Source organism: Cyprinus carpio, chromosome B10 (assembly GCF_018340385.1).
Source record: "Cyprinus carpio isolate SPL01 chromosome B10, ASM1834038v1, whole genome shotgun sequence".
NCBI lineage: Eukaryota > Metazoa > Chordata > Actinopteri > Cypriniformes > Cyprinidae > Cyprinus > Cyprinus carpio.
Window position 1 is genome coordinate 3,674,626 of NC_056606.1, and position 26,333 is coordinate 3,700,958.

Sequence of the window (26,333 nt, forward strand, 5' to 3'; positions counted from 1 at the left end):
AATTATGGTTCCAAAAGAGGGTTTTCGCAGTGATGCCACTGAAGGACCGTTTTGGGTTCTTCCTCTTAAAGTTCTTAAAAGAACCATTTTTCTTTTTGTGAAGAACATTTTAAGATTTCTAAGAACCTTTTGTACAATGGAAAGTTTCCATGGATGTTAAGGTTCCAACAAAGAACTTTCATTTTTAAGAGTGTATGTTTTACTATCGGCCAGCAGATCTTCTCCTAAAGATGTTCCCTCCGAATCGTACAACCTTACATCAAGAGAACCAGACGATCTGTGGAATACAGGTCAGAAAGTGTGAGAGGCGAACTTCTCTTACGTCACAGAGGTGGAGGTGCTGTTAGTAACAGGGTGAGATTTGTTTTTAAGGAAGGCAGAGCCTTGGTGAATGTGCTCCAGGAAAGAGAAGTTGCGGGAGAAAGGTCACATGACAGCACAGCACTGGCAGCGTTTTTTCTTTTCAGTACCTGTGGGTGGCAGTTCCTTGGTCGAGCTTTCATCTTTGCCTTCTGAAGACAGTTCAGTGGTATCAGACGGAGGCCGGCCCGACACGAGGTCTGCGGCGTTGCCGTCGATGGTGGAGATATCAGTGACGGTCTTCTCCCGAAGAGATTTCTCATCATCCTCGTCGATGAGGACGATCTCTGCCTTGATGGTGCCATCGAAGCCAAGCAGCTTCTTGGATTCCTCCTCATCCTGGACGCTGTGGTAGCCCATGAAGATCATGGTCACTGGTTTGTCGGTGGAGGCTTGTGGAGGGTCCGTGACCTCCGTGACCTCGCCTTTCCTTTTGTCTTCCTTGGAGCTCAGCTGTCCTCCTGTTGGCTGGGGCTCAGCTGGTGTGACAGTGACCCGGGCTCCGTCGCGTCGTGGTTGGGACTGGCCAACTTGCTGCATGAGCTCGTCCACCTCGCTGGGACTCCAGGGGTGTGTGCCGTTCTCCAGTGTAGTGGATCCCCCAGAACCCACCTCGTAGATCACTTTGCGGCCATCATCGTAGACTTTGACGCCCCGCTGGTGAGCATCCCTCGGGTTGACCGCTGAGGCCGAGAGGATCTTGGTGGCACCTGTTTTCCGGTCCTTCTCAACACTGATCTCCATGGCGTATAATGCTGGGAAGAGTGCAGATGATTGTGGGTTAATGTCTACTCAGGGTGACCTATCATGCATTACTGAAATGTGACATGCTTGTTATTAATCAGTGATGTCACTACGTCCATGCAATATTTGTACAGTCTCATAAATTGGCATTAAAATCAGAGCCAAAAAAAAACTAATTCAACCAACCCTTTGCACTGTTATTACGCTGTTGCCAGTAACCACTGTATGCTGATGTAAGCTTAGTTGACGACCACTGTATGCTGATGTAAGATTTTTTTATTGATTTTATGGAAATACACTATTTAGTTATTGATAACAGTTTCCATTGAAAAATAAAACTGCTTGGTAAAATACAAAAACACCCAGAGCTATTTCTGAGGCAGCTAATTTGATTAATCTAAACCAGTGGTTCTAAAGTGGAGGCCTGCAACCTAAAAATAGGTTGAAGGGAAGAAAAAAACAAAAAAACAAACAATACTAATGAAAATAATGAAAATGCAACTAACCATAAAATTGTGCATAGTAAGACAGCTAAAAAAATACCCTTTTGAAAAATAACTGCATTTATTAATTTTGCATGTGCACATGAAGTAGCAAATCTTCAAAAATTAAAAACAGATTTTAAAAAAAAATTGTACTTGCAGATAATACAATATAAAATAAGTTAATATACAGTATTTTAAATGTACTAAATTTCTAGTTCATCTTTACAAATGTGTATTACTAATATATTTCATATAAGTTTCAGCAGAAATTATATCGAAGTACATTTTAGTTTATCATAAATGCTTATCAGTGCACTTGCAGACAATAGAATTGTGAAATTGCAAATTTTTTAATTGAATATTTACTTAATCCTACTAAGTGGGTCAAAAACAGCCCACCAACATTAAGCTATTTGCATTTATTATAAATTTAAGTAATACATTTTCATTTAATTGCAATTAACATGCAGTTAAGTGTCTGAAAACATTACATTCAATTTTCACTTAAGTATATTCTTTTCATAACAAATACTCTTTTTAAAAGCATTTTTATGGTATAGGCATTGTAGGAGTAAAAAATACTAAATCTTCAGTTTTTGACATCAAAAGCTGTGTGTCCAATAAAATCACACTTGTGCTGTTGTTTGTGCATTTACAGCATTGTACATTTTCCTATTATGCCAAACTAATAACATTTGCCTATTGACAGGCCAGTGGGGTTCAATAAATATTTTTATATAGTAACTATTAGCTGTATTTCCAATATAAAATCTAATTTGTGAGATTAAACCATTTATATATAAGAAATAAAGAAATCGATCTCAAAGATTTTTGCTGATGCCTTGCTTTTTTTGTATAGATCTGCAACATTTTTCTATTCATTTCCATACCATTTCTACAGTGAGACATGATCTAGACATGCAATAAACATTTACGGCGGAGGAGTTTATCACATCACAGGTCTGTTGTAAGCCGAGCTTTCTCTCTGAAATGGTCATTAGCACCTGCTCTACAAAAGCAGGGTTCACAGCTGTCCAAAGGCCTCAGTGTTTATTCAGTTTAAGCCTTTGAGATGCTGGTGACCAGTTACCCTACTGTGCATAGATTGCAAATCACACCAGGTTGACCGTTGGTTCACACAAATGCGCTGCGGTGAGTAACTGCTCCATCTGTAATCTACATTACCGTACCCTCTTTTGGCCTCGGCCCAAACCCGAGACCAGCCCAGCCCCTCCCACATGCCCAACAAGCACCTACCAGATTTTCTTGGCGGTTGCTGATCCCCTGAAGCTGAGACGGGAGTTTGGGAGTTCAGTTCTGGGAGGTCCAGGATCTGTGAGCAGTTGTAATTCACCGCATCTGTCCAGTGGAGAGCAGAAGAGAAACTAAAACTAGATTCCTGCGTTCAAAAGCCCACTGTATTTTCTCCCTCCCCTTCCAATCCCAGCATACTTTACTGTGTTTTGCTTTCTAAATTTATTTTCTTTTTTTCCGTGAAGCAGCTCATTGCTTAGACAGCAAAAGCAACGCGAGTGAATTAGAGCAAAACAATGGTCGGCTCTGGGTTACAGGGATTCCCTGTGAATAGGTGGATCAGGGTAAACAAAGTGCAGAGTCACTGGCGTATGTGTGGAGTTCAATAGTCTAGCTGAGGCAAGAGGGAAATGGTCCCAGAGGCTAAAGTTGCAGACAGCATGTATGTTTGAGTGACTGTCTACCATTGCGCTGCTACCTTGGAAGTAAGTGACGTGACATACAGCCAAGTATGGTGACCCATACTTAACAGCCGATGGACTACAGAAATGACCATGAACTTGGTCTGAATGTCTATGTGTATTCAGACAAAAATGTTAATACCGGTGTATATGACTTCCATACCTCCATCTCGATTCTGAAGACTCTGTAGATAGAAAAAAAAACAGAAGCAGTGTGATTACAAAAGATGACGTTGAACTACTGTAACATGCTTTTGCTTTCTTACATTCTCATCCTTAATGTTTCTTAAATTGCTGAATTACTGTTAAATCATGAAGAGCCTTAAAGCTGAAGTGTGTAATTTCTGCGTTACTGTTTTTTACCAAATAGCATTGCAAAAATAATTACTGTTTTCCAACAGGTTTCCAGAATGGTTCCCAAAGTGCTATTGCATATAAATAAATAAATAAATAAATACACACTTTAAATTTAAGTCACAATTAAAAATGTCTGCATGTCATAATGTTAGACAACAAAATACCAAACTCTAGAAGTGGTTACTGTGAACAAATAAGAAATAATTAGAACTTTTCTCAGTCATGTTGGAAATAACTGGTGTCAAGGTGATTTTTAGTGGATGTCGGAAAGATTGTATTTTCTTCTAGCCTCGAGTCAGTAAGAATGCAATGCAATGGATGAAGTGTCTGTAGTTGATGGTAAATTTGTTGAAATTAAAATTTTTTCATTTACAACAAAACTAGTCACAGCAAGCAAATTTTGTAAAATTATGATAAAATATATAATTCATTTTACAGTGACTTCATAAATTGATTTAAATATTAAAAAACGCTTGATGCACATTCTTTGTCATTTTGTAGAAGTAGAGTCTTTCTTATAGTTTTATATAGAAGGTACACCACCATCTTATAATGCAACCGAAATGATTTTGACACAATTGACATCATAATTATGATTTTCCAACTCATAAACATGAACTTGAAAAGTGGACTTGAACGCACTATTAGTAACCCTCAAGTTCACTCAGCAGAGTAACATGTGTTTCATCATTGATTTGAGGCTCATAAACATGAACTTGAAAAGAGGACTTGAACGCACTTTGTACGACCTCACTCGTACGCTTTAATACGATTTGCCTAGACCCCAGTGACGGGTAGGTTTAGGGGTGGGGTTTGGTGTAGGTAATTCGTACAAATTCATACGAATGTGCAACTCGTAAAATACGTACGATTTGGCAAAAATCGTATGAATTGTACGAGTGTGTGTACGAATTCGTACGAATTAGCCATGTAAAATAGGTACAATTGCCGTGAGATCTTCTGGTTTCAGAGAGTAACATGTGTATCTTCTATTACGCTTAATGCCACTTGCTTTAATATTTTGTCTAATGCAATGATGTTCAGACATTTTAATTGTGAAGTGTCCATTCACTTTTTGAGGCCACTCTGATGTGTGTGCTTCTGTTATGAGGACCACATACCTTCTGTAGATCTTCAATAGATCTCTCTGTTTCCCGCAGACGCTCTCGGAGAACTTGTTCTTTAGCTGAGATCTGTGATTCTTCATGCTCCAAAAGACAGATTTCTGATTCCAATCTACACACACACACACAAAAAAAAAAAAAAAAAAAAAAAAAAAAACAATACATTTTATTTTCTTTATTGTTTTTTGCATACAGTACATACATGAATGAAATGAATTATATTATTTAGAAAATGCTATATACATTTTTATATAATATAATATAATAATAATAATAATAATATTCTGAAATATTTTTACAATTCAAAATAATTTTTTTTTAATTTATTTTTTTTGTATGTTGATTGTTTATAAATAATTTGTTTGTGTTTGTTTGTTTTTTGTTTAACATTTATTATTATTATCAAAGCTGAAAACAGTTATGCTGCTTAATATCTTTGTTAAAACTGTTTTTTAGGACTCTTTAATTAATAGAAAGTTCAAAAGATCAGCTTTAGTTTGAAATACCACTTTTTGTAGCATTGTAAATGTATTTTCTGTACAATTTAATGCTTTCGTGCTGAACAAAATATAGAATTGAAATCTTGCTGACCCTAAACATTTGAACAGTAATGCATTTACAAGTACACATAACAAAAGTTGTGTTCTGTCCCAAGCACAAAGCTATTATATGGCTTCAGAATACTTCTAATATAGTGCAGGACTACTTTTAGGATACCTTTATGCTTTTGGAACCAATTTTGTTCAATGCAAAAAAGCAGCATGCACATTCTGCTAAAAATAACATGTTGCCTTTCATGGAGGAAACAAAATCAGTGCTCTTTATTCCCTGATGAAAAATGAGAACCATAAACCCAAATCTCCTGTTTACTGTATCACAGCTTTGAACTTATTATTATTATTTATTTTTTTTAGGCGTACAGATGTGCTGCCCATTGAGTGAAATCACTGCATGGAATGCAGTCGTGTGCACACATTGTGGAAATGAATGAGACACATCCCTTCAGTGTCAATTAACCCATGCATATTCCTCTTTTCCCAGCGGACTCCATTCTCACTCATTCTGAATGCTGGCAGCCAATGAGGAAGCTGTCGGTGGAGGAACCTCGCTGCCTCCGCCCATGAGAATTTCCTGCTATTGTTTGGATCTCTGAGGTTACGTGGTCTGCGATAACAAAACAGAAGGAGCCTTCCCACGATTTCTGATCAAAATTCATTCTACAGAAGGACATGTGGATCTGTGTATACAAACATAATGGATGGCCATGAATGTATCAACATGTGGCACTGTCCAAACTTCTTGTTTGATTTTCAAGATCAAATTCAATTAAAGGAACCCCATTTGGTTTTTGTGAAACTTGATGAAACTAGAAGGTTCCAGCTCCCAAAAGACTGTAAAACACCAAAAGTAAAAAAAGGATGACAAAAGTAGCCCATTCAATAATGAAACATATGAGTATGTTTTATGCAAAAGAGCAGCTTAGACATTCTGTAAAACATCTCTTTTATGTTTCATGAAAAAAAAAGAAAAAAAAGGAGAAGGGTTGAAACAACATGGTCCCTTGTGAAAAACAAATACTCTTCAGGATAGTTTTAAAAAGAGTACTTATTATGGAAAAATACACTTTTTAAAATAATATAATTAACTGCATTTTAATTGCAATTAAATGAAAATGTATTATAGTTTAAATTCATATTAAATGCAATTTGATGACCTTTAAAGTGCTTTTTTTGTCCCACTTCTACTGAAACGTTTCATGTATTAAAAATATATTTGTAATTACACATTGGTAATGATGAAGTTGCAATTTAGAACATTTGAAATATATAAACTTCAAATGTGATTTTTTCACTTAAGTGTGCTTCTATTACAAACAATGATTATATTCTTTATTTTTACAAAATGCAGTTTTTCAAAGCGTGTTAAGAAACAGTCATGAAATACTCTATTTAAATGCTCTCAAGTGGCCTTTTATTTTATTAATATTATATTATCTGCAAGTATGTTTTTTAAATATATTTTTAAGATGTGATGATCACTATAAGTTCACAATACAGTTAAGCACACTTATTTTTCACAAGGTTAAGTACATAATGATGGTATTTTCATTGTGGGTGAACTATTTCTTTAACATCTGTGGGCAACAAGTACAACTGTGTGTTTTAATTATAGCTTGGTAATGAGGGCTTGCCTGCAGTAGAATGTATTTATACTGTATTGGTGCAAGCCTAATTAGTGATCAGTGGAGAACAATTAGCTGAAGGCGTCTAACGATGAGCCTTGCTCAAGTGTGCAGACATTACAACACACAAACACACTTCATTTGTTTCCAACAGACTGCTGTCTTCAAAGATATGGTGAACAAAAATATTGGTAACACTGTATTTTCATTCACATTCTACTGACTATAAGTAACTTTGGAGCTACATGTCAGCAAGAAGTCATAAGAGTATTCATAGACTGTCTGCTTATTATCTGCTAACACTTTATTTTGATGGTCTTCAACAGACGTTCTACTATCAGTAACTTTGCAAGCACATGTTAACTTATCCTACTGACCCTGCTAATAATGTAATGAGAGTTAGTTGACATGTAGCTGCAAAGTTAAAGTCTACAGAGATTCTAAAGGGGACCATCAAAATGCACTTGTTTTCTTACTAAACTACAGATTTACTGCAAAGATAAACTACAAAGTCTTCAAGGCCCTCTGGTGGTGGAATCATGTTATAGCATGTTTCAAGATCAGCGAGGGCAAGACGTAAGTAATTAGTAAGTAATTACTAATAATGTCTTACACAAGCTTATATATTCTTCAAACATTTATATATCATTATCAATAACCATACATAACACATGTTATACTTTATATAGGGAGACCGGGTTAGCTTGAATACTTTTTATTCTAGTGAATGTTTCTGTTTAGGCACATTCAAGTCTTTTATTGAAGATTTTACATCATTATTGGGCAGGAAAAAAAGATCATTGCAGATCATTGCAAATTGATTATTGCAAATTATGCAGAGTTACTTGCAAGTTACACAAAGCCTAATCCTAACCCTAAACATATAGTAAGTACATGTAGAAAATTAATATTACTCAGGAATTAATTGTATAATTACACTGTCACGAGGACACCTTAAAATAAAGTGTAACCAAAAGATTTATGACAGTCCATTCAACATATGTTGAACTTTGATATAACTTTGAAATAAATATTATATATCAAAGGAACAAAGACATAAGCCATAATAGATGTTTAATAAGACATAATTTAAGGCTACTCAATAGCTTTAATACACATTTAAAAAGTAAAGAGAGAGAGAGAGAGAGAGAAACAAAAACAAAAGTTTTTTTTAAAATCCCATTGTATAGTATAAAGAAACTGATTACACAATTACGGTAAATTACAGCAATTAATCAACTGTAATGTCAACATAAATATAAATAACTTGCCCCAACCTTACATTAAACCCATGCGCTAATATTAATAAAATTTAGGTTAAAATTTACATTCATTGCAAAGTTAACTCTTTTATTGTGCTCACTTGTTTAAAAGGTATTACAAAATATAACGGTTCTCATTTTAAATATAAGTTTGGAGAGCAAACTTTAAAAAAGGAAAAAGATTTACAATGTGTTTGAAACCACAAACCACTGAGAAAACATTCCTGCAATAGGAATTTTGACTCAAAACCTTTACTGAGATGTAACAACTTCTCCATGTGACAACTAAACTGGTCTCCCTTATCCTCTTGTGATTATTTTATGCGCAAAATATATTAATCAACTGTGTTTTCCTATAAATCATCAAGTTGGATTTTTTTCTGCATATAGCCTATTTATTTTGGTATGGGGTTCATGACTCATGTCCAAAGCTCTGACAGAACAGACACAGCTCACATGAAAGCGTCACGATGACTTTTATTATGTCAATTTAGGAAAAAAGAAACAGGAAATCAGTCCAACAGTAACTCCAACATCCACAACTATGAATGGAGCATTTCTGTGAGCTATAACTGTGTGAGCACACAAGGTTGTGATTGTACACACAAGGCCTTTTCACTAGCTATATGTATTCTTTAATAACTGCTAACGCAGGACTTCCATGTGCAAATAACTAAAACAAGAGTTTGTTCAGTATAGTGTAAAAAGAACCAAATTGTAATCTAGCAGATTTATGAGTTATTTAATATTTCAGGGTTATTTGTTCAGTAAGTAGAGCCTTTTTTTCCATCACAGAGAGGTGCCAGTCACTTTATTCCATGCGTCGTGCTTCCTGTAAGCTGTGATGGGTGTTGACCATGACTCATTTAAAAGCAGACTTTCCCCTTTTTTCTTTTTCCAAAGCTCAGTTAGAGGTCAACAGTGCATCTTGTGCTGTGTCTGGATGAGCTCATACAAGCCTCACACCCACCGCTGACTTCCTGCAACATTTCTCATGCTTCCTGTGTGCATCACTTTCTCCTTTTGGCTATTCCCACTATTCTCAATAGTGATTCTTATTGGATTTTAATTACTGTATTACAGTGAAAATACTGTAGTACAATGATTTTATGATGTATGATTTTATTTAAATCATCTTAAATTACTACACAACATAAAATAATAGCATATGGTTCACATTTACTGTGGTCTGGTGAATTTTCACAAAAACATCCAGTCATTTCAAAAGGAATATATGCAATAGGATTTACATGAGGGCAAAAAAATCCTACGCAGATTTTGCACTGATTTCAAACTGCCATGTGACAGAAAACTGCTTGTTTTGAAAGTGACTTCTTCATACATCACCACTCTACTGACAAGAAAATACCTTTTTTTTTCATTAAAATTTTGCTAATGTGACTTCACATTTTTGTGTAAATACTTTGTTATTTATGAATACCAAGTAAATACTACATTGTTATTAATAATAATAAATAAGTTCAGTCATGAAAGTCTTCTATGCTGCTGACTGGCTGTCTTTTCTCCAGTTCTGCAGCCATTCAGTCTCTTCTTGAATATTTTATGCTTAAAATATATTAATCAACTGTGTTTTCCTATAAACCATCAAGTTGGATTTTTTTCTGGATATAGCCTATTTATTTTGGTATGGGGTTCATGACTCATGTCCAAAGCTCCGACAGAACAGACACAGCTCACACGAAAGCGTCACGATGACTTTTATTATGTCAATTTAGGAAAAAAGAAACAGGAAATCAGTCCAACAGTAACTCCAACATTTCTATCTGTGCTTTATTTTCTAGTCCCTCCTCATCCCCAGCACCACCTGTTTAGACCTCATACACGTTCCCTTTTGTCTTGCAGCAGCATGTTTTACCTTCATACACTCTTGGGGTTCAGCAGAGCAAGTAGCATAATAATAATAATAATAATAATAATAATAATAATAATAATAATAATAATATGTGACCCTGAAGCACAAATCAGTCATAAGTAGCATGGGTATATTAGTAGCAATAGCCAACAATACATTATATGGGTCAAAATGATAGATTTTTCTTTTATGCCAAAAATCATAAGGATATTAAGTAAAGATAATGTTCCATGAAGATATTTATTAAATTTCCTACCAAAAATATATCAAAACTTAATTTTTAATTAGTAATATGCATTGTTAAGAACTTCATTTGGACAACTTTAAAGGTGATTTTCTCAATATTTAGATCTTTTTTTGGACCCTCAGATTCCAGATTATCAAATAGTTGTATCTCAGACAAATATTGTCCTCTCCTAACAAACCATACATCAACGGAAAGCTTATTTATTCAGCTTTTCAATTTCAGAAAATTTACACTTATGAGGTTTTGTGGTAAAGGGTCACATATAATAAATGAGAATGTGCTACAGTTATTATGTGTTATTAAAAATAATGTCTTAAAATTGGCTTAATTTTGTTCCATGCATAATATAATTTCTTCTGGTTTTGGGTTGAAATACTACCCTGAAATACAGGGGCTGTTTTTTTGTGATATTCACACATTTGCAATCATTCCAAAATCTATTACACACATGTTTACTAAACCTTGGCTAGGATCCTTATGAAACTGGTGTGAGGTCGTCACTTCATGGCAGTGATGTTCCTGTACTCAGCCAGAGTTCATCAGCAGCAGAGCCACCTCCCAACTGCTGTTCCCATGACAACAGAGACTGTTTGCTTCCTGTCCAGTTAAACAGATGTCAAATCTGAATGGCTGTAAGGGAAATTTTTGCTGCTAACGTAATTATGAAACATGGAGATTCAACTCTGAGGTGTTCTCAGACTCAGAAATGAATAGTTTCTAAGGCAACGCTCATTATGGCAAAATGAATCCATGTGTGACTTTGTTAATAGCAAAATATTGCAGAAATTTACATAAATTTTCTCTTGCTAAATACTGAAGAAAATGAAAGTGCTCCAGGTAATAGTGGCTAAAATGAAATACGTAGCACACACGATGGATAGTAAACCAAAACACACACACACACACACACACACACACACACACACACACACACACACACACACACACACACACACAAAGCATGAAAGAATTATAGTTAAAACTAAACTAAAACTAAAATAAACTAAAATAAGATAATGAAAATTCCTAAACTTGTTGCCGAAGCACAATTTCTCATTTTCATTTAGTTTAGCTCGATGTACTAAATTAACTAAAACTAAAACAGACATAAATTTAACAAAAAACTACACTACTGGTAAAAGTTTCGGAATAATTAAGTTTTATGTTTTTGAAAGAAGTCTCCTATGCTCACCTAAACGGCATCAGTAAAAACAGTAATACTGTGAAATATTATTATAATTCAAAATATCTGTTTTATATTGTAATATATTGTTAAATGTAATTTATTGATGTGATGACAGCTGTATTTTCAGCATCATTACTCCAGTCTTCAGTGTCACATAATCCTTCAGAAATCATTCTAATATGCTGATTTGATTCTCAAGAAATATTTCTTACTATTATTAACGTCCTTTCTTCATTCAAAAACATAAAAAAAACGTAATTATTCCAAACTTAGTGTATATAAACAGTATAACCAACTGTAGTGTGTATAAAATTAAAGTAGTGGAAGTAGAAATGACAAAAAAAAAAAAAAAAAAACCCTAACCCTTTTAACTTAAATTTAAATTAAATGTATATATTAAAATATATTTTTAATAAAAACTATAATAATATCTCAATTATAACCAAAATAACACACTGGCCCAAAGACTTTCTGAAATATATTCCATGCTGACTGATTCCGTCCAAACAGAGGAAGAAATTCAGTAGCTCACGAGGTCTCGGTATAGTAATAGCAGTCAGTTTTATCTGTAACCTTGATGTAATGTTTACATTGTTCCAGTGCAAGAGGAGCGACCTTACACGTACTTTTCACCATATTAGGAGCTCGTATCACACAGTTGTATAAACAGTGTGTGTGCAGATGTGTCGGGGAGGTGCTTTATGAGTGAGTTTTAGTATCATGTCAACGCCACATTTTTCCTTGAAAGCCTGGTAGTTAGTGCTTTACTTTAGACTCAGTGGCTGGGACGTCTTCTGTAATGATACGTTTTTAGGAGAAGTCTGTCCTCGCAAGAGATGCACTTCTGTTCAGCCCAGGCTATAGTTAAAACCACCAGCACTATACAGCCAAAACCATTTACCATAAACTTAGTTTCAGTGCTTTGACATTATTTTTCTGTTTTTTGAAGCAGGCAGGCATAACCTCATGCTTTGCGTTTTCAGTGTGATACAGCAATGTATCAGTTAGGCTGATTTGTTTAAGACGATATTTGCATATTTCAAAATTATAGCCATCTGCTGATAATGCTGTTTGGTCATACTTATGCAAGTGTAGTCTAAAAACACATTCTCGCTTACAATCCCCTTTAGTGAGGAAGTCATTTGGTCTGAATCAGAAGAGAAATATGCACAAATCAAGCATAGTTTACAAGCCAAAACAGCTCTAAAAAACGATGTGGGTGGATTATTATATGAGAAACAACAGGAAATTGACTTTTTAAGTGTTATTATGGATTATAGACTTATATTTTGTCCAGAAGTGACAGTTTAAAGTACAAATGTCTTTAGTGATGTATTTACTTCTTACAAACAGGCAGCTTTTCATTTCACAAGACATTTATTGATGGACTGGAGTGGTGTGGATTACTTGTGGATTATTGTGGTGTTTTTATCAGTGTTTGGACTCATTCTGACGGCACCCATTCACTGCAGAGCATCCATTTCTCCAAATCTGATGAATAAACAAACTCATCCTAATCTTGGACGGCCTGAGGGTGAGTAAATATTCAGAAACTTTTCATTTTTTGATTAACTATTTCTTAACTATAACTATTAACTATTTCTTTAGTAACATATACAGAGAGTTGAAGACTAGAGTCTTGAGTGCAAAAATTATTTTGGAGGATCTCCTCTGCAGGGTACAGAAATAGCCAGCAGCCACTCCCTCAGTCTCATGCTCCCGCCACAGAGGCGTTTCTATCGCTTCATTCCTCCCAGCGTCCAGACAGAGAGATTTCCTCTGCCCCGTCACCCCCACCCAGCAGCCCAGGAAATATCACCTGCCACACACAAACCAGCACAGCCACACAATGACCCGAACAATCGCCCTGGCCATTTGACTACATTACCCTTCCAGTGACAGATGGGAGCTCACAGCCCAAGGACGCTTGTTTTTTTTTTAGTTAGTTCTCAATGTTTCAGGGCCCTGATGTATCTGTGGCCCATTAACCTCACCTAGCAAAACTCTGAACTATCTGCAAACTGTTTGGTCCAAATAGCTGCTTATTTTGGACAAGAACAAGATAGGAAGAGACTGTCTAATTGGCATGTAAAATGACCAACCACTGTTTGTTTACTTGTGGTTTAGATGCAGGTTTATCTAAAGTAGTAGACGTTATAATAAAAGACCAGTGTGGAAAAAACCACTGTCATATAATTAAAAATGCTTACCAAGTCAAAAACTGATTTTAGAGATTATTTAGTATTAGAGCTATTTATAATTAGCATTAGTATTGTATTTGATTCATTATTGTAGTCATAATCATAATCATTTAATCACAATTTAAGCTCAGACTTAACCAAAATTAGTTGCCTTCCAAGTTTTTCTTTCAATTTTTAATTTCAGTTAACCTTTTTTGAATGTTATAGTTTTTGAAATCACTGAAATAATTGTCAAAAATGTGTGCACACTTTTTAATCTGAACTTTCAAAATAATATATTACTCCTAAATTACATCACAGATATACAATAACACAGAAAGTACAACATTGTTTGCACACATTAGCCCTGTGCTAGTATCCACTATCAAGATTCCACCCCTGTATTTTTACCCAAGGGAAAATTCAAAGACGACATCCTGTGCAGAGAGGAAACCCGCCCTAGAGACTTAAAATCTAAACAATGAATTGGGCGTTTCATGGATGACATCATGGAAGAGTAAATGACCAATCAACTCGATGATGTAATTCAGAGCATCCACTTATTACTGTCAAACAGATCATAAGAGCATCATCCACTTCAATCACAACTGATTACATAATCACTCCTGAGGACCAAAAGGTAGAACATAACTTATGTAATATGAGTTTTCAAAATCCAAACATCTTCCAAACACTCCCACACAGCTCACTTGAATCAACTGAATAACAATTGATTGCTTCAAACCCAGAAAACCAGTTAGCCCTCCGAATAGCATCTCACACTCTTGAGATGACCAGTCTCTTTGGGCAAGACTTGTTCATGTTGGTTTCATCAGACATTCAGAGGCCTTGAGACATTCAGCTTTAGCCTTTAAACAGATTATGAGAGGAATCAAAAGACCCTACAGGCCTTCCCTAAAACACACACACACACACACACACACACACACACACACACACAAAAAAAAAACTAATAACTGAAATCACATAATACACTAAACCTCAATAAAACCAACTTGGTTTCCAAGAATACCAATTTTCACAACAGTTATATTGGAATATTCCAATGTACTGACACTTATTATTGGAATATTGACTATTCCAATGGTGATCTGGGCCTTAGCCATGGGAACTTCTGTACCAAATGAATGGAAAAGAATGTGCAATTAATCAACAGCCATGGAAAGCTATTTTATTAGTATATGCTTATGTGCATCTGTTTCTTGTTTATACATAGCCTGCCTTCTTATTATATTGTAAATCAAATTTCCAGTGTGTTCCAGTTTTGTTTGTGATTAGAGTCAGTTGATCAAAATACACCACAGCCTATGGTTCGTATTATATGTAGCACTCCTTGCACGCTTTAGGTGGTTTTCTGTGCTAAAACATGGTAGTAATGTGATCATGTTGCTAGAAATAAAACATGTTGCTAGAAATTGTTGCAGTGAAACATGTTGCAGTGTTGCTAGCATGTTTAGCATGTTTCTAGAAATTATGAAGTATTGTATGTTCGGAACAGAACAAAATATCCTGCTGCAGAGCAATTGACCGAAACATGCATTGGTTTGTCAATGCATCCCATATGAGGAGCCTTAAAATGGCATTTGCAGAGGTTCAAATATGTCTACCAGATGAGCTTGAAGGGAGCAGCTTTGAAGTTCTCATAATTAAAAGCAATGCTGAGCAGAAATACAGATCCCACTGAAGTCTGGACGAAATGACTCCAGTGTCTGGGACAGTGGTTGCTTAATGGATGCTGTTGCAGGAAATAAACATATAACCCACCAAAACATCCCTTATTTTCTAAGATGAGATGAGAAAGTGTTCAGTAAACACCGTGTTATTTTTCTGTACCTGGGAATGGCATCTTCTAGTGTCTTGATGTGAAGTTCATCTTGCTCAACCTGTTTTCTCCGACATTCGTCTTCTTCTTGTGGCACCGCTGGTGTCCCCTGCAGAAGCCATCTTTCCCTCATGGCTTTAGACTGTAAGACAGAAAAATTTTCTACGGTCAGGTCATTGATCTAGATCAGATGTTATTTTTTAGGTGTTCTTCACACAGGTGTTTGGGATCGACAAAAGTATGTACATAAAACAGTTTGCAGGAGACAATCAACAATTTTCTGTTCTCATGACAGCTGTGAATAATGCCTTGAACCAGAGTGCTGCAGAAATGAGTCCTAAAACCTGGAAATGAGTTAGCATTTTACCACTTGCGGTTCAGTTATCCAAAAGTCAATGGATTTTTGATTAAATGCCTGGAGGGTGAACACAAGATCAAGATAGTTTGACATTTCATTCTGTGACGAAATACATCAGTATTTTAAAGGTTTTTAGCTGTCTTGAAAAAGGCAGTTGCTGACAAGTGGCATCCAAAACATTTTATTATAGTTGAAACAACATAATCCAACGAATGAGCTGAAGTGAGGTGGTAGTTCATCCATCAATTCTGAACTAACTAGCAGTAGCTTCAAATGTTTTTTTTTTTTAAGCATTTAAAACATTAGCTATTCTCCAAGCCTGACAAAGCTAGTTTTAAAGGCAACCCAGGCTCATTGAAAATATGTCCTTGTGGCAATATTTCTGCAATACCAATATTACGCGCCATATTGCACATTTTCGCGGCAGTTTCAATGGAAATGTCCAGTGAGTGGCACTCAAACACATGTTCAATACGTGTTCAAAAATGCATTTGCTGATGCAACTGTGCTATTTTTACTTTCATCTACACAGGCTTGAGCTGTTTTGTTGAACCATAGCTTCACGGTATTCGTGCAGTGAGATATTGCGTGAGCTACTTTTGCAATGCTAATTTTAAAAAGCATCAGTTTTCAAATCGCTGGTATCTTAAAATAGTTTTGATGTCATAACATAAAAACGTTTAAGAAACTGTATGAAAATTAGGCTTTCTTAATCAAAACTCTGGCCCTGCAAATCGTAATTTGTGTAAAAAAGAAAAGAGTTTTACTGCATCTAAGTAGGTAAATTTTATTTATAGAGCACATTTAAATTCAGCTTACACTGAACAAAGTACTGTACAGAACAATCATAAAATACAGTAAAGTATAAAATAAAATACAATAAAATACAAATCAAAATGATCTAGTATTAATTTCAACTGAAAACTGCAGCTATTCGTACATATAGGTACTGTTTTTGAGTTTCTCAGATGAGTAGGTAGAGGCACATATTTCCAGTGAGACTGGGTAGTTTAAAGGGGTTTGGATGTGCTTGTGTGGCTTTGAGACCTGCTAAACCAAAGAAAATCAGCAATCCATCTGTGGTTTAAGCAGTTTTAGCATTGCAACATTTAGACCACAAAACTGGTGGCTATAGCTCTGTGGAAGACAACTGGATCTAAAATCTCTATTTCTGTGATTTTGCAGTACTATCTCCATTTCTGTGAGTTTGCAAAACCTCACATAAAAACAAACAAATAAAAAACAAAACAAAAACAAAAACAAATATTAGGCCAATTCAGTTACAGAATGTGGCTGTCAATCCATATATCACTGTAAACTGTATTTAATGCTCCAAAGTACAAGCTGAACCTAAAACTGGACTATGTTTATACTTTTGTCAGCTCATTATTGTGTGGATTGTGGCTTACCACAAAAAAACCTTTATATGTGCATTGTTTGACAAGTTCTGAATATAAATGTCACATGTTGCCACATTCTCATGTAAACTTAAACGTTACATTTATAACCTGTCCAACATGAACAGCTGTTAAGGAAGTCACCAGCTGTGGCTGAACTGACCCTGAGTGAGCTATGTGAGCTATGAGGTCTCTTAAGACCCCTTACTAGGCAGTCATCACCTCCAGGAAGGTCAACCGCAGGAACTCAGGACTGTTTCACAAGCTGCCTAAGGTATGCGGGAGAAAGCACCGTCTTGAATTACAAGACTACCCACATGTTTGGCTTCAAAAGACTCAAGGTAGTGCTTTCGAAGATTGTTTTAAACACACTTTCATAAAAGCATTTTTTAGATTTCAGATTTTCCTAGATTATATATATAGCATTATACTATACACGTGAGACACCAGTTCCATACATAGCTTTGTCAGTTTCATTTATTTGTTAATGCAGTCATGTAATGAGTGTTATCATATGGTCAACCAGTCATTATTGGAAAATAAACCTCTTCTGGGAGGCACAAAGTCTCGTTTTGAACACCCTGTGGGATTATTTTGCAGTAATAGTTGGTTGCTTGTATATTATACAATTACATAATAACTACTATCAGGATTCATAAGTATTTTTTAAAAATTCATTTTCCATTTGAAATATTTAAAAATGAAACAAAGGACATTCAAAATGGTACAAGACTGTGCACATTAACAGGAAATAATCACAATCCCATGAAACACTGCAAATGACATAATCAAATGAAAAATGATGGAGAAACTATCAAATACTTAAAGATGTTGATTGAGAAAATGAATAGGATTTTTACTGCTGGAACCGGACTGTTCATATATCAAATTCATATATATAATTATAATTAATCATAAATAATTGAGTTTTGTTTTTGATGGGGATATTTTTTTGACATAATGTTTAGATTTTTAATTAGTTTTTGATTATTTTTTTTAAATATTGTTTGAGATACAAATCTTTCTGTTGATACAAAATCTAGACAGATATCACAGGCACTGCAGCTGTACTTTCCGATGAGAACTTGCTTTAGAAGCCGATTACACCCACAACTAAACAAACATCTCTCTTCCTGCTCTTTTTAGTCAAATCCTCACTTAAAATTCAGCCCTTTGAAAAAACATTCACTTCCTTTTCATTACGGTACACATTCACACTAAGATCACCCAGAATTTGCATATATGATTAGCTATAGCTAACGTCAGTGCTGTTGTGTGCTGGAACATAAGCGATCGCTGTTATCTTTTAGTTTCTTGGCGGTCTTTACAAAAGTCTCACAGTACTACAGCATTATCAAATCTTTTGCAGTCATTGAGAATAAGTGTTTCTTTTCCCTTAAGTCCTTCTCTCCTGAGGCCTAGACAAAATCTCTTTCATGAGTGACTTTAAACCAAAGGCTGTGTTTTTTGTATAAACTAACTGCCATAAAATTCGGGTGATAACACCACAGAGTAATTCTGCGTAAATGAGGCAAACCCCTGGCTATCTGATAACACACTCTTGTGCTGCTAGAGCTGATTCAGACATGTTCCCCTGACGTGGACTCGCGCAGAGAGAAAAAAGATTATCATCAGGACAAAAATTCAAAGATTACTTCTCTAGTAATTAGTTCTAAACTAAACTAGTAATGTTGTTCAGTTGCTTTGATGCAATCTTTTTTGTTTAAAGCGCTATATAAATAAAGGTGACTTGACTTGACTAGTAATTTCTAAATCCAAATTGATTCAACCATCCTACCCATACCCAATGTATTATTTAGGACAAACTAGTATGTGTTCATCATCAGTGCAGATAGCAATGCTAGACAGTGATTCAGGAGTGAAGATTCTCTATGGACTTCAAAACACACTCTGATTGACATTTGCTCTTGTCTGCTGCAAGAGATGCAATGAATCCAAGCTGCTCTCCAAAGATAACTTATTCTGAGTTAACAAGTTATGAGAAATGTGTTATGCTTCCCAGAGTAACACAAAGATGCAAATGTTATGGCATCAACTGAAGCTTCATTTCTGCAAGTTGAGTTTCAAATATGTTCAAATTCACATCCGACCCAAAGTCTTGATGTGAAATGGACTCAATGGTCCACATCAAAGCACTTGTGTGAAATTACCCTATAAGATAACTTAAAAAAAAAAACAATGCATTGATATGTAAATGTAGGAAAACATATTAAAGCTGACATTTGAATGTTTAGTTTGCTGTAATGGTGAAAGGTCAAACTTTCAGATATGTTTTAAAGAGGTTTTCTTACCTTGAAATGTTGAAGTTGTAGAACAAGTTCATCGAGTTGTCTTCTTTTGTCCTCTATCTCAGCTTGTCTTTTCCGTTTTTCCTGAAAATATAATAGAATATGTTTTTCTTATATCAACGAGAGTAACATTTGAAAGGTTTTCAAAGATAAATAAGTCATTTTGTGTGACAATGAGACAAATGATTTCAGCTTAGTTAGGATGACCATTTGTCATGGCCAGGATTTCTAAATTTCCTAAAATATCAGGGTTTTGGCTTTGTTTTTCTATTGACATGCTCTCTGCAGTCCTCTTACATTATTTGTATGTGTTTTTGCGTTGTTTTGATCATTCTCTGATGCCACCACCTTACACCACAATTGGTCAATTATGCACAATGCTTGCATGCTATTGGTCAAACTACTTTTCAGTCATTACCTTCAGCAAGTCTGAAAACAATAGGAAAACAAAGTCAAAACCCAGATATTTTTTAGGCAAAAAGAAGATGTATGTTCGCTTAGTAGTGCATGGAATGAGTTTAAACTGATGTTAATAGAAGCTTGTTTGACAAATATTTTTTCAAGTATTTTCAGGGTTTTTATCCTACAACTTTTTACTGTTTGAGCTTTATTTGTGATATTTGCTTAAGGAAGCATAACTGTTAGCTTTTTGGCTGTTCATAGCTAAATACTTCAACAGCTGTTTCACTTCTAACAACAACAGACTAAAAACAGGAAGTCATCAATTTCCAATGCATAGCTGCACAGGGGCAGAAATAATTGTTTAGGCTGTTAAACATGGCGAGTACCATTCACATTTTCTTCAGAAAAAGTGAAACATTGGTTGAAAATATGACCCACTGGAACAACACATTTAGAAAGGTTTGTCCACAACTTTGCAACACTGTATATAATATAATCAAATCCCATCATAACCCTAAACTCAAGTTTTGACAGCCTGTCTCTGCAGGTGATCTAATTCTTATTCACGTTACATGACCAGAGAAGCCCATAGAGGGAAATTGAGCCATATATGTAGGTTACTGAGGTTCTTGAGTGTGTGTTCAAATATCTTGGCTGGCTCGGACACAGTTTCACAAGCGCATTCCTGCAGTAAGTGTGTGCTCTCCTGTGAGCTCCGTTGAGGGAAATCTAATATGTTATCCAGATGTGAACAAATGTGCCTCTAAAAATGGACCCTTACATATCCGTCAGTGAATAATGCCACTGGATTTCACATGAAAGCTTACCGTTAATGGTTTTTTATGTCTTCTTTTAAAAGCTGAGCACTAAAACTGAAACATAATCCCTGATTTTGAGTAAGAGAATGTAAGAGGAAAGATCTGATTACCTTCTACTCCAGAGAAACCGATTAGGGAAAAACTTAAACTTCCAGCTAGAGAAACTGTCTGAGAAAGACCTTTAAATAACAAATTATCAATAAAGAAATTCAAATAGGGATTATAAAAGTCATTTGTAATTTTTGTATGGTGTGAATTAATTGTTTTAAAAGCTCAGTATTAAATCCAGTATACTGTAAGGGAAACTCTGTTTACTACAGTGTAACATTACTGAGATCTCTCTCATTTACTGATTATTGTACTGTATATGTATGTGTGTGTTTGTATATAAATGTGGTTTGACTATGGAGTTGATGAAAACTAATGAGTCTGACATCCTGTTGAAACAACACATGAACAGCACGCAGGAGAACAGAAAATACAAGGCATGAGCAGAGAAATTTTTTGGCATCAGATCTTATGCCCCATTGTGAACAGTCATGCCAACTGGAAGTGCTCATGATGTGTCTAACTTCATTCATCCGGGCCAAAAAAAGTCACTACAATAATCTGTAAAATATACACTTTGTAGGATGATCATCATTCTGGCACCTGAAATATAAACTCTGGTACACTGGAATAATCATTTTTTAATTCTAAATGGAATTATATCAGCAAAGACTATAAATATAAGGCTTAACTGTAAAACAAACAACAGAGTAATAATCTTTGGTTTATTTGAATTGTAATTTTTTAATTTGTAATGTTAAGAGTCTTTTCAGCTTGGACAATTTTAATGCCTTTTATGCCATTTGGTATACAGGTGAACATGTCGTAGACTTCAAATCTTCATATTGTTTTATTTCAGAAAATTATATCTAATGTTAAAACTGATCACAAATTTCCATGTATTTAAGAATAATGTGCATGTAATAGTAAGTATGTTTTTGTGCAGAGCAACTCTCTTGGTTGCGCACACACACACACACACACACACACACACACACACATACACACACACACACACACACACACACACATACACACTATATATATATATGTGTATATTATATATATATAATATATATATATTACAAAGCCCATATTAACTCTTAACATTACTACTACAACTACCTTACTTACTATTAATAAGCAGCAAATTATAAATAAATATACTGTATATATTCCAGATTTTTGGGTATTTTGATAATTTAAAATGCATCACAAAGCATATCAAAATTTATTGTGCTGTATGCAATTTGAACATCATGGTTTCTGTTCTTTATAAAAGCAGATGTTTCTTTAATGTGCATCACAACAACGTCAACTCTGAATCTATGCAAGCAATTTCTCATGTGACGGCAGGGCTGTAATTACACCGGCAGAGCATTCGTCACTGGTTACGTGCCCTACCGACTGGCACGACACTCCACGCCCCTCTCATCTGGACAGAAAACTAAAGCCAGATCTATTTCACACCAAGTATGCGATGCATACCAGAGCTCAGAGTAACATACAGGAATAGGCCAGCAGCAAGAGTCATTCCTCACCACAGACACGTAAGCTGTGGCCCAAACATCTCGAAATATCCCTCACGTGGAGGCTAATTTCCAGACAGACCATAGCATTTGTAAAGGATTGGGGATATGAGTTGAGCATGAAAACAGGTAATAAAAATGCTGAGTGACATTGAGCCTGTTGGGCTAGTGAGACCCAAACAATGAGGATTTGTTTCCCAGCTCAAATGGAAAACATCTGCATGGCGGTACTAAAGCCTCCCTCTCCATCTCTACTAATGCCATCAAACACCCGAGAGCCTCTCTTCAGTTCATTCGATTTCTCTTTTGCTGCAGACAAAATATAAGAGACTTCCTGAGATCTAAAGTTTAACAGAAACAATTGGAAATCCACTGAGGATGTCATTATAGCCGAGGCCATGTACTCCTACACAGGCCACATTCCCCTCTGACAAATAAAGCTTCCCATGTTTTGTGTAACATGGCTTGATGCTTACTTTTGTCCCCAAGGAGTACATATAAGTCTTCACAATGAGAACTGATCAAACAGAGAGACATATAAGTCTTCAATATGAGAAATTTTTTGAATGAGAGAAGTTACAATAGTTTGGTTGTAATTAGGATAATGCCACAGGGAAATACACAGGGACTCTTATTTTGAAATGTTACATTGTTACACTATTTGAGATACTTTACACTTTTACAACCTTATATTTCATAAAACTGACGTTTTATACTTTTTAAGGAGCTTAGGGATTTTTTATTCACTCACATGTTCCAAAATACATTGTGCATTCGCGCACATTTTAGTCATATTTTAAGCCGAAAATGCAAGTAAAACACTGTTTCACTGTTTCCTGGTTTCACCAACTACAATGAAAATTCTGTTAATATGAAATAATTTTCTGTATTGATCTGTAAACATTACAGAGAATTACTGGTATCATTATCCATTTTTGTAATTATAGTGTAGATTGTCATATGTGCGTGGATAAGCATATGCTGAAAGTAATCACATATTAAGTCTGATGAATGATGCATTTATCTGTTAATATGTGATATTCTAAATGGGACCAAAAATTCCCCAAACTCTTTTATAATGACTTGGACATTTTGAATTGCTTGAAAACCAAAACAATGTAAAACACTGTCTGTAAAAAAGACTTCAGGGTGTGCTGTGCTAATAATGAGGGACTTTCCTTACAAGTGTTCTGAATTAAGCATCGCATTGTATTTTGTTTTTTTTGGTAAAATTAATTAAAATTTACTGGTTCGAAAAACCATGAAAACACTACTCTGAAAGGTTTTTATTCAGTGTAGACACTTGAAATGAAGATGCAAACAGTCAGCTTCATGGTGGTCTGTGATAAGATGTGATGTACTTTCATACTACTTGGTCATTTACAGTGAAGTACACAAGTGTGCCAGTTGGGATGAAGCCATGACCTAGAAGCCCACGAATCACAGCAAATGGACTCAACAAAACTTTTTCTTTGAGATTGAGAAACAGTCCATTTCCTCTGTTGTATGCGACCAATGCCCCGAGCTGTTGACTCCTACAACTGACGCCTCCAGTGCTAGCAATGCTGACATTTCTGATTGAAATGCTCTTTAACAAAGACTTACTAATACATGGATCGTTTTTGTATTTGGTCAGTTATTTTTCTTTACAGCAATGGAATTAAATAGAGAGCAAGTTTCCATAGACTTAATGATCTGATCTACAATATGCAATCCACATTCATTTTATTGCTCTATGCTCTTAATGGAAACATACAAGAGCGAGAACATGGTTTTTGTTTTTAAGATACTTTTATGTTTTAGGTGTGAGATATGAGCGAGAACATGTTTTTCCCACCCAAGATATTTTAGGAGAAACATCTGAGACAAACCGTAAACTGTTTGGTCATTTCATTTTTATATGCCACAAGATTTGCAGGCAGTGGTTTGTTTCTGACTTTTTCTTGGATTTTTTGTTTCATTGTTGACTCCTCTTGCTAGCAATTTGCTAAAGCTGGTCTTTAAAGACCAATGAGACCCATTTTATGCAATTCCACATTATTTTTTAGATATTTGTTTTTTTTGTATATGTTCTTAGTGGGAACATTCATTTTATAGTGGATGTTTTTAAGAGCGAGGATATTTTTTTAGAAACATGATATTTTAGGAGAAACATCTGTGAAAACAAGTAAGCTTTCTTTTGTTTTCATTGTGTCTCTTATTTGCTAAAAGATGGCTTAAAACCTTTCTGATGATGACCCTTTATCAAGAGTCAAGCGCTTGTCCCAGAGGACAGACAAAAATAGACTGGACATAGTTTTCCCAGAAAGCACTATGAGAAAGGAAGTCTTCAAGAAGTTCTTGTGCTACTGGTCTGAAACTCATTTGAAGGGGTGAAGTGATGGCACTCCATAAAGAATGCTGATATATTAATATAATTACACAATAATGTTAAAGTTTATATCATTTTGATGTATTTATGTTTTGCTCCTTAATAATAAGATCATCCATCTTTTGAGGATATTTTAGTGCTTTCAAACAGACAATTCCACATGCAATCATGGCATTTCTTTCTTTTTTTTTAACTATTCTTTATGTTTGGTGAATTGGTGGTGTTTGGTGAATTTGGTGAAATGTTTCCTTGCAAATCAGCACCTCATAAAACAGTTATGTTTTCTCATTAGATTGGGTTAGACAAGTCTGTTTGCTGTTGGATGAAAAAGCATAATTTCTAAAAACCTTTCTTCTCTATATTGTTATTTCCAGGGGAGAAATAATGCACTTTTTAAGTACATTCATATCAGTCCAAAGGTAATTTATCTTTCAACCAAGCAACTTTTATTACCTGCCTGCCATAGTGCATGAAACATTGTGAAATTACGACCAGAATGATCTTAAACTACACATCTGAGAGTAAAGTTACGATTCAACGGTGACTCAATCTCATTATTAACTCTGAAAGGGAATACTTGAGGAGTAGATCATGCAGACTTAAAGTGTAATACACTATTCATCTGCTAGTAACATTCTTTAACTGACCTTATTAACATGCTTTGCATCTCTCGCATGCAGTTAAAACAAGTAAACCACAAGTCCCTGCGTTTAATCAACATGTACTCCAAAAATTAATAATATGTGGCAAACACATCTATTGGATACTTAACGCCGTGGTTATTTCTTCAAAAATTCCCCTATATCAATGTGAAAGTCTGCAGTCCTTTATTTAAATTGGAAAATAATGTTTGTTTGTTTTTTTCATCTGGAAGGGAACAACAAATCTCTGCACTTAATAACAAAAATTACAATGAACACTGGAGTTCACACATTAAGTATAAAATTTGTGACACTAACTGATAAAATATACTGAATAACTGAAGTTCGCAGTGTTACAAAAACACTAATGATGTATAACCAATGATGTACACCCTTCATCAATATCATCAATTATACATTTTAGAGGTGTGGTCAGTTTTCTGATGGTCCAAGCTGGGAATCCGTATGATCAACCCGTTGTGAACTTGTCTCACACAAAACTCAACGAGTGCATGGATTGCTATGACTGGAGTTCACCTACAGTATACTGAATAATAGAAAAAAATATAAAAGTGGTGGGGAGTTCATAAATTTTGACTAGTCTTTATATCGAAGTTGACCCTACTAGAATCCATTCTTTTGTTTCTGTTTCTGTTACTTTTTTTTTTTTTTTTTTTTTTATTAGTGCTCGGCAACGATTAATCGCAATTAATCACATCCAAAATAAAGGTTTTTGTTTATATAATATATGTGTACTGTTTATATTTATTATGTATATATAAAGGCACACACATACAGTATATATATATATTGAAAATATTTACATTTATATTTATATTCATATAATTTATATTATAAATAAATATATTTTAATATATAAACATAACACATATTTTTCTTAA

At 35.0% G+C, this 26,333-nt stretch overlaps 1 protein-coding gene across 1 annotated transcript in view; it reads right to left on the bottom strand.

The window, feature by feature from the left end:
- The window catches only part of LOC109045442 (A-kinase anchor protein 2-like), an 88,825-nt gene that overhangs the window by 44,807 nt on the left and 17,685 nt on the right, over positions 1 to 26,333 (bottom strand). The window contains 6 exon segments of the mRNA XM_042732153.1: positions 471 to 1,115; positions 2,847 to 2,948; positions 3,468 to 3,489; positions 4,783 to 4,897; positions 15,570 to 15,700; positions 19,626 to 19,706. Coding sequence (XP_042588087.1) covers positions 471 to 1,115; positions 2,847 to 2,948; positions 3,468 to 3,489; positions 4,783 to 4,897; positions 15,570 to 15,700; positions 19,626 to 19,706 — 1,096 coding nt within the window.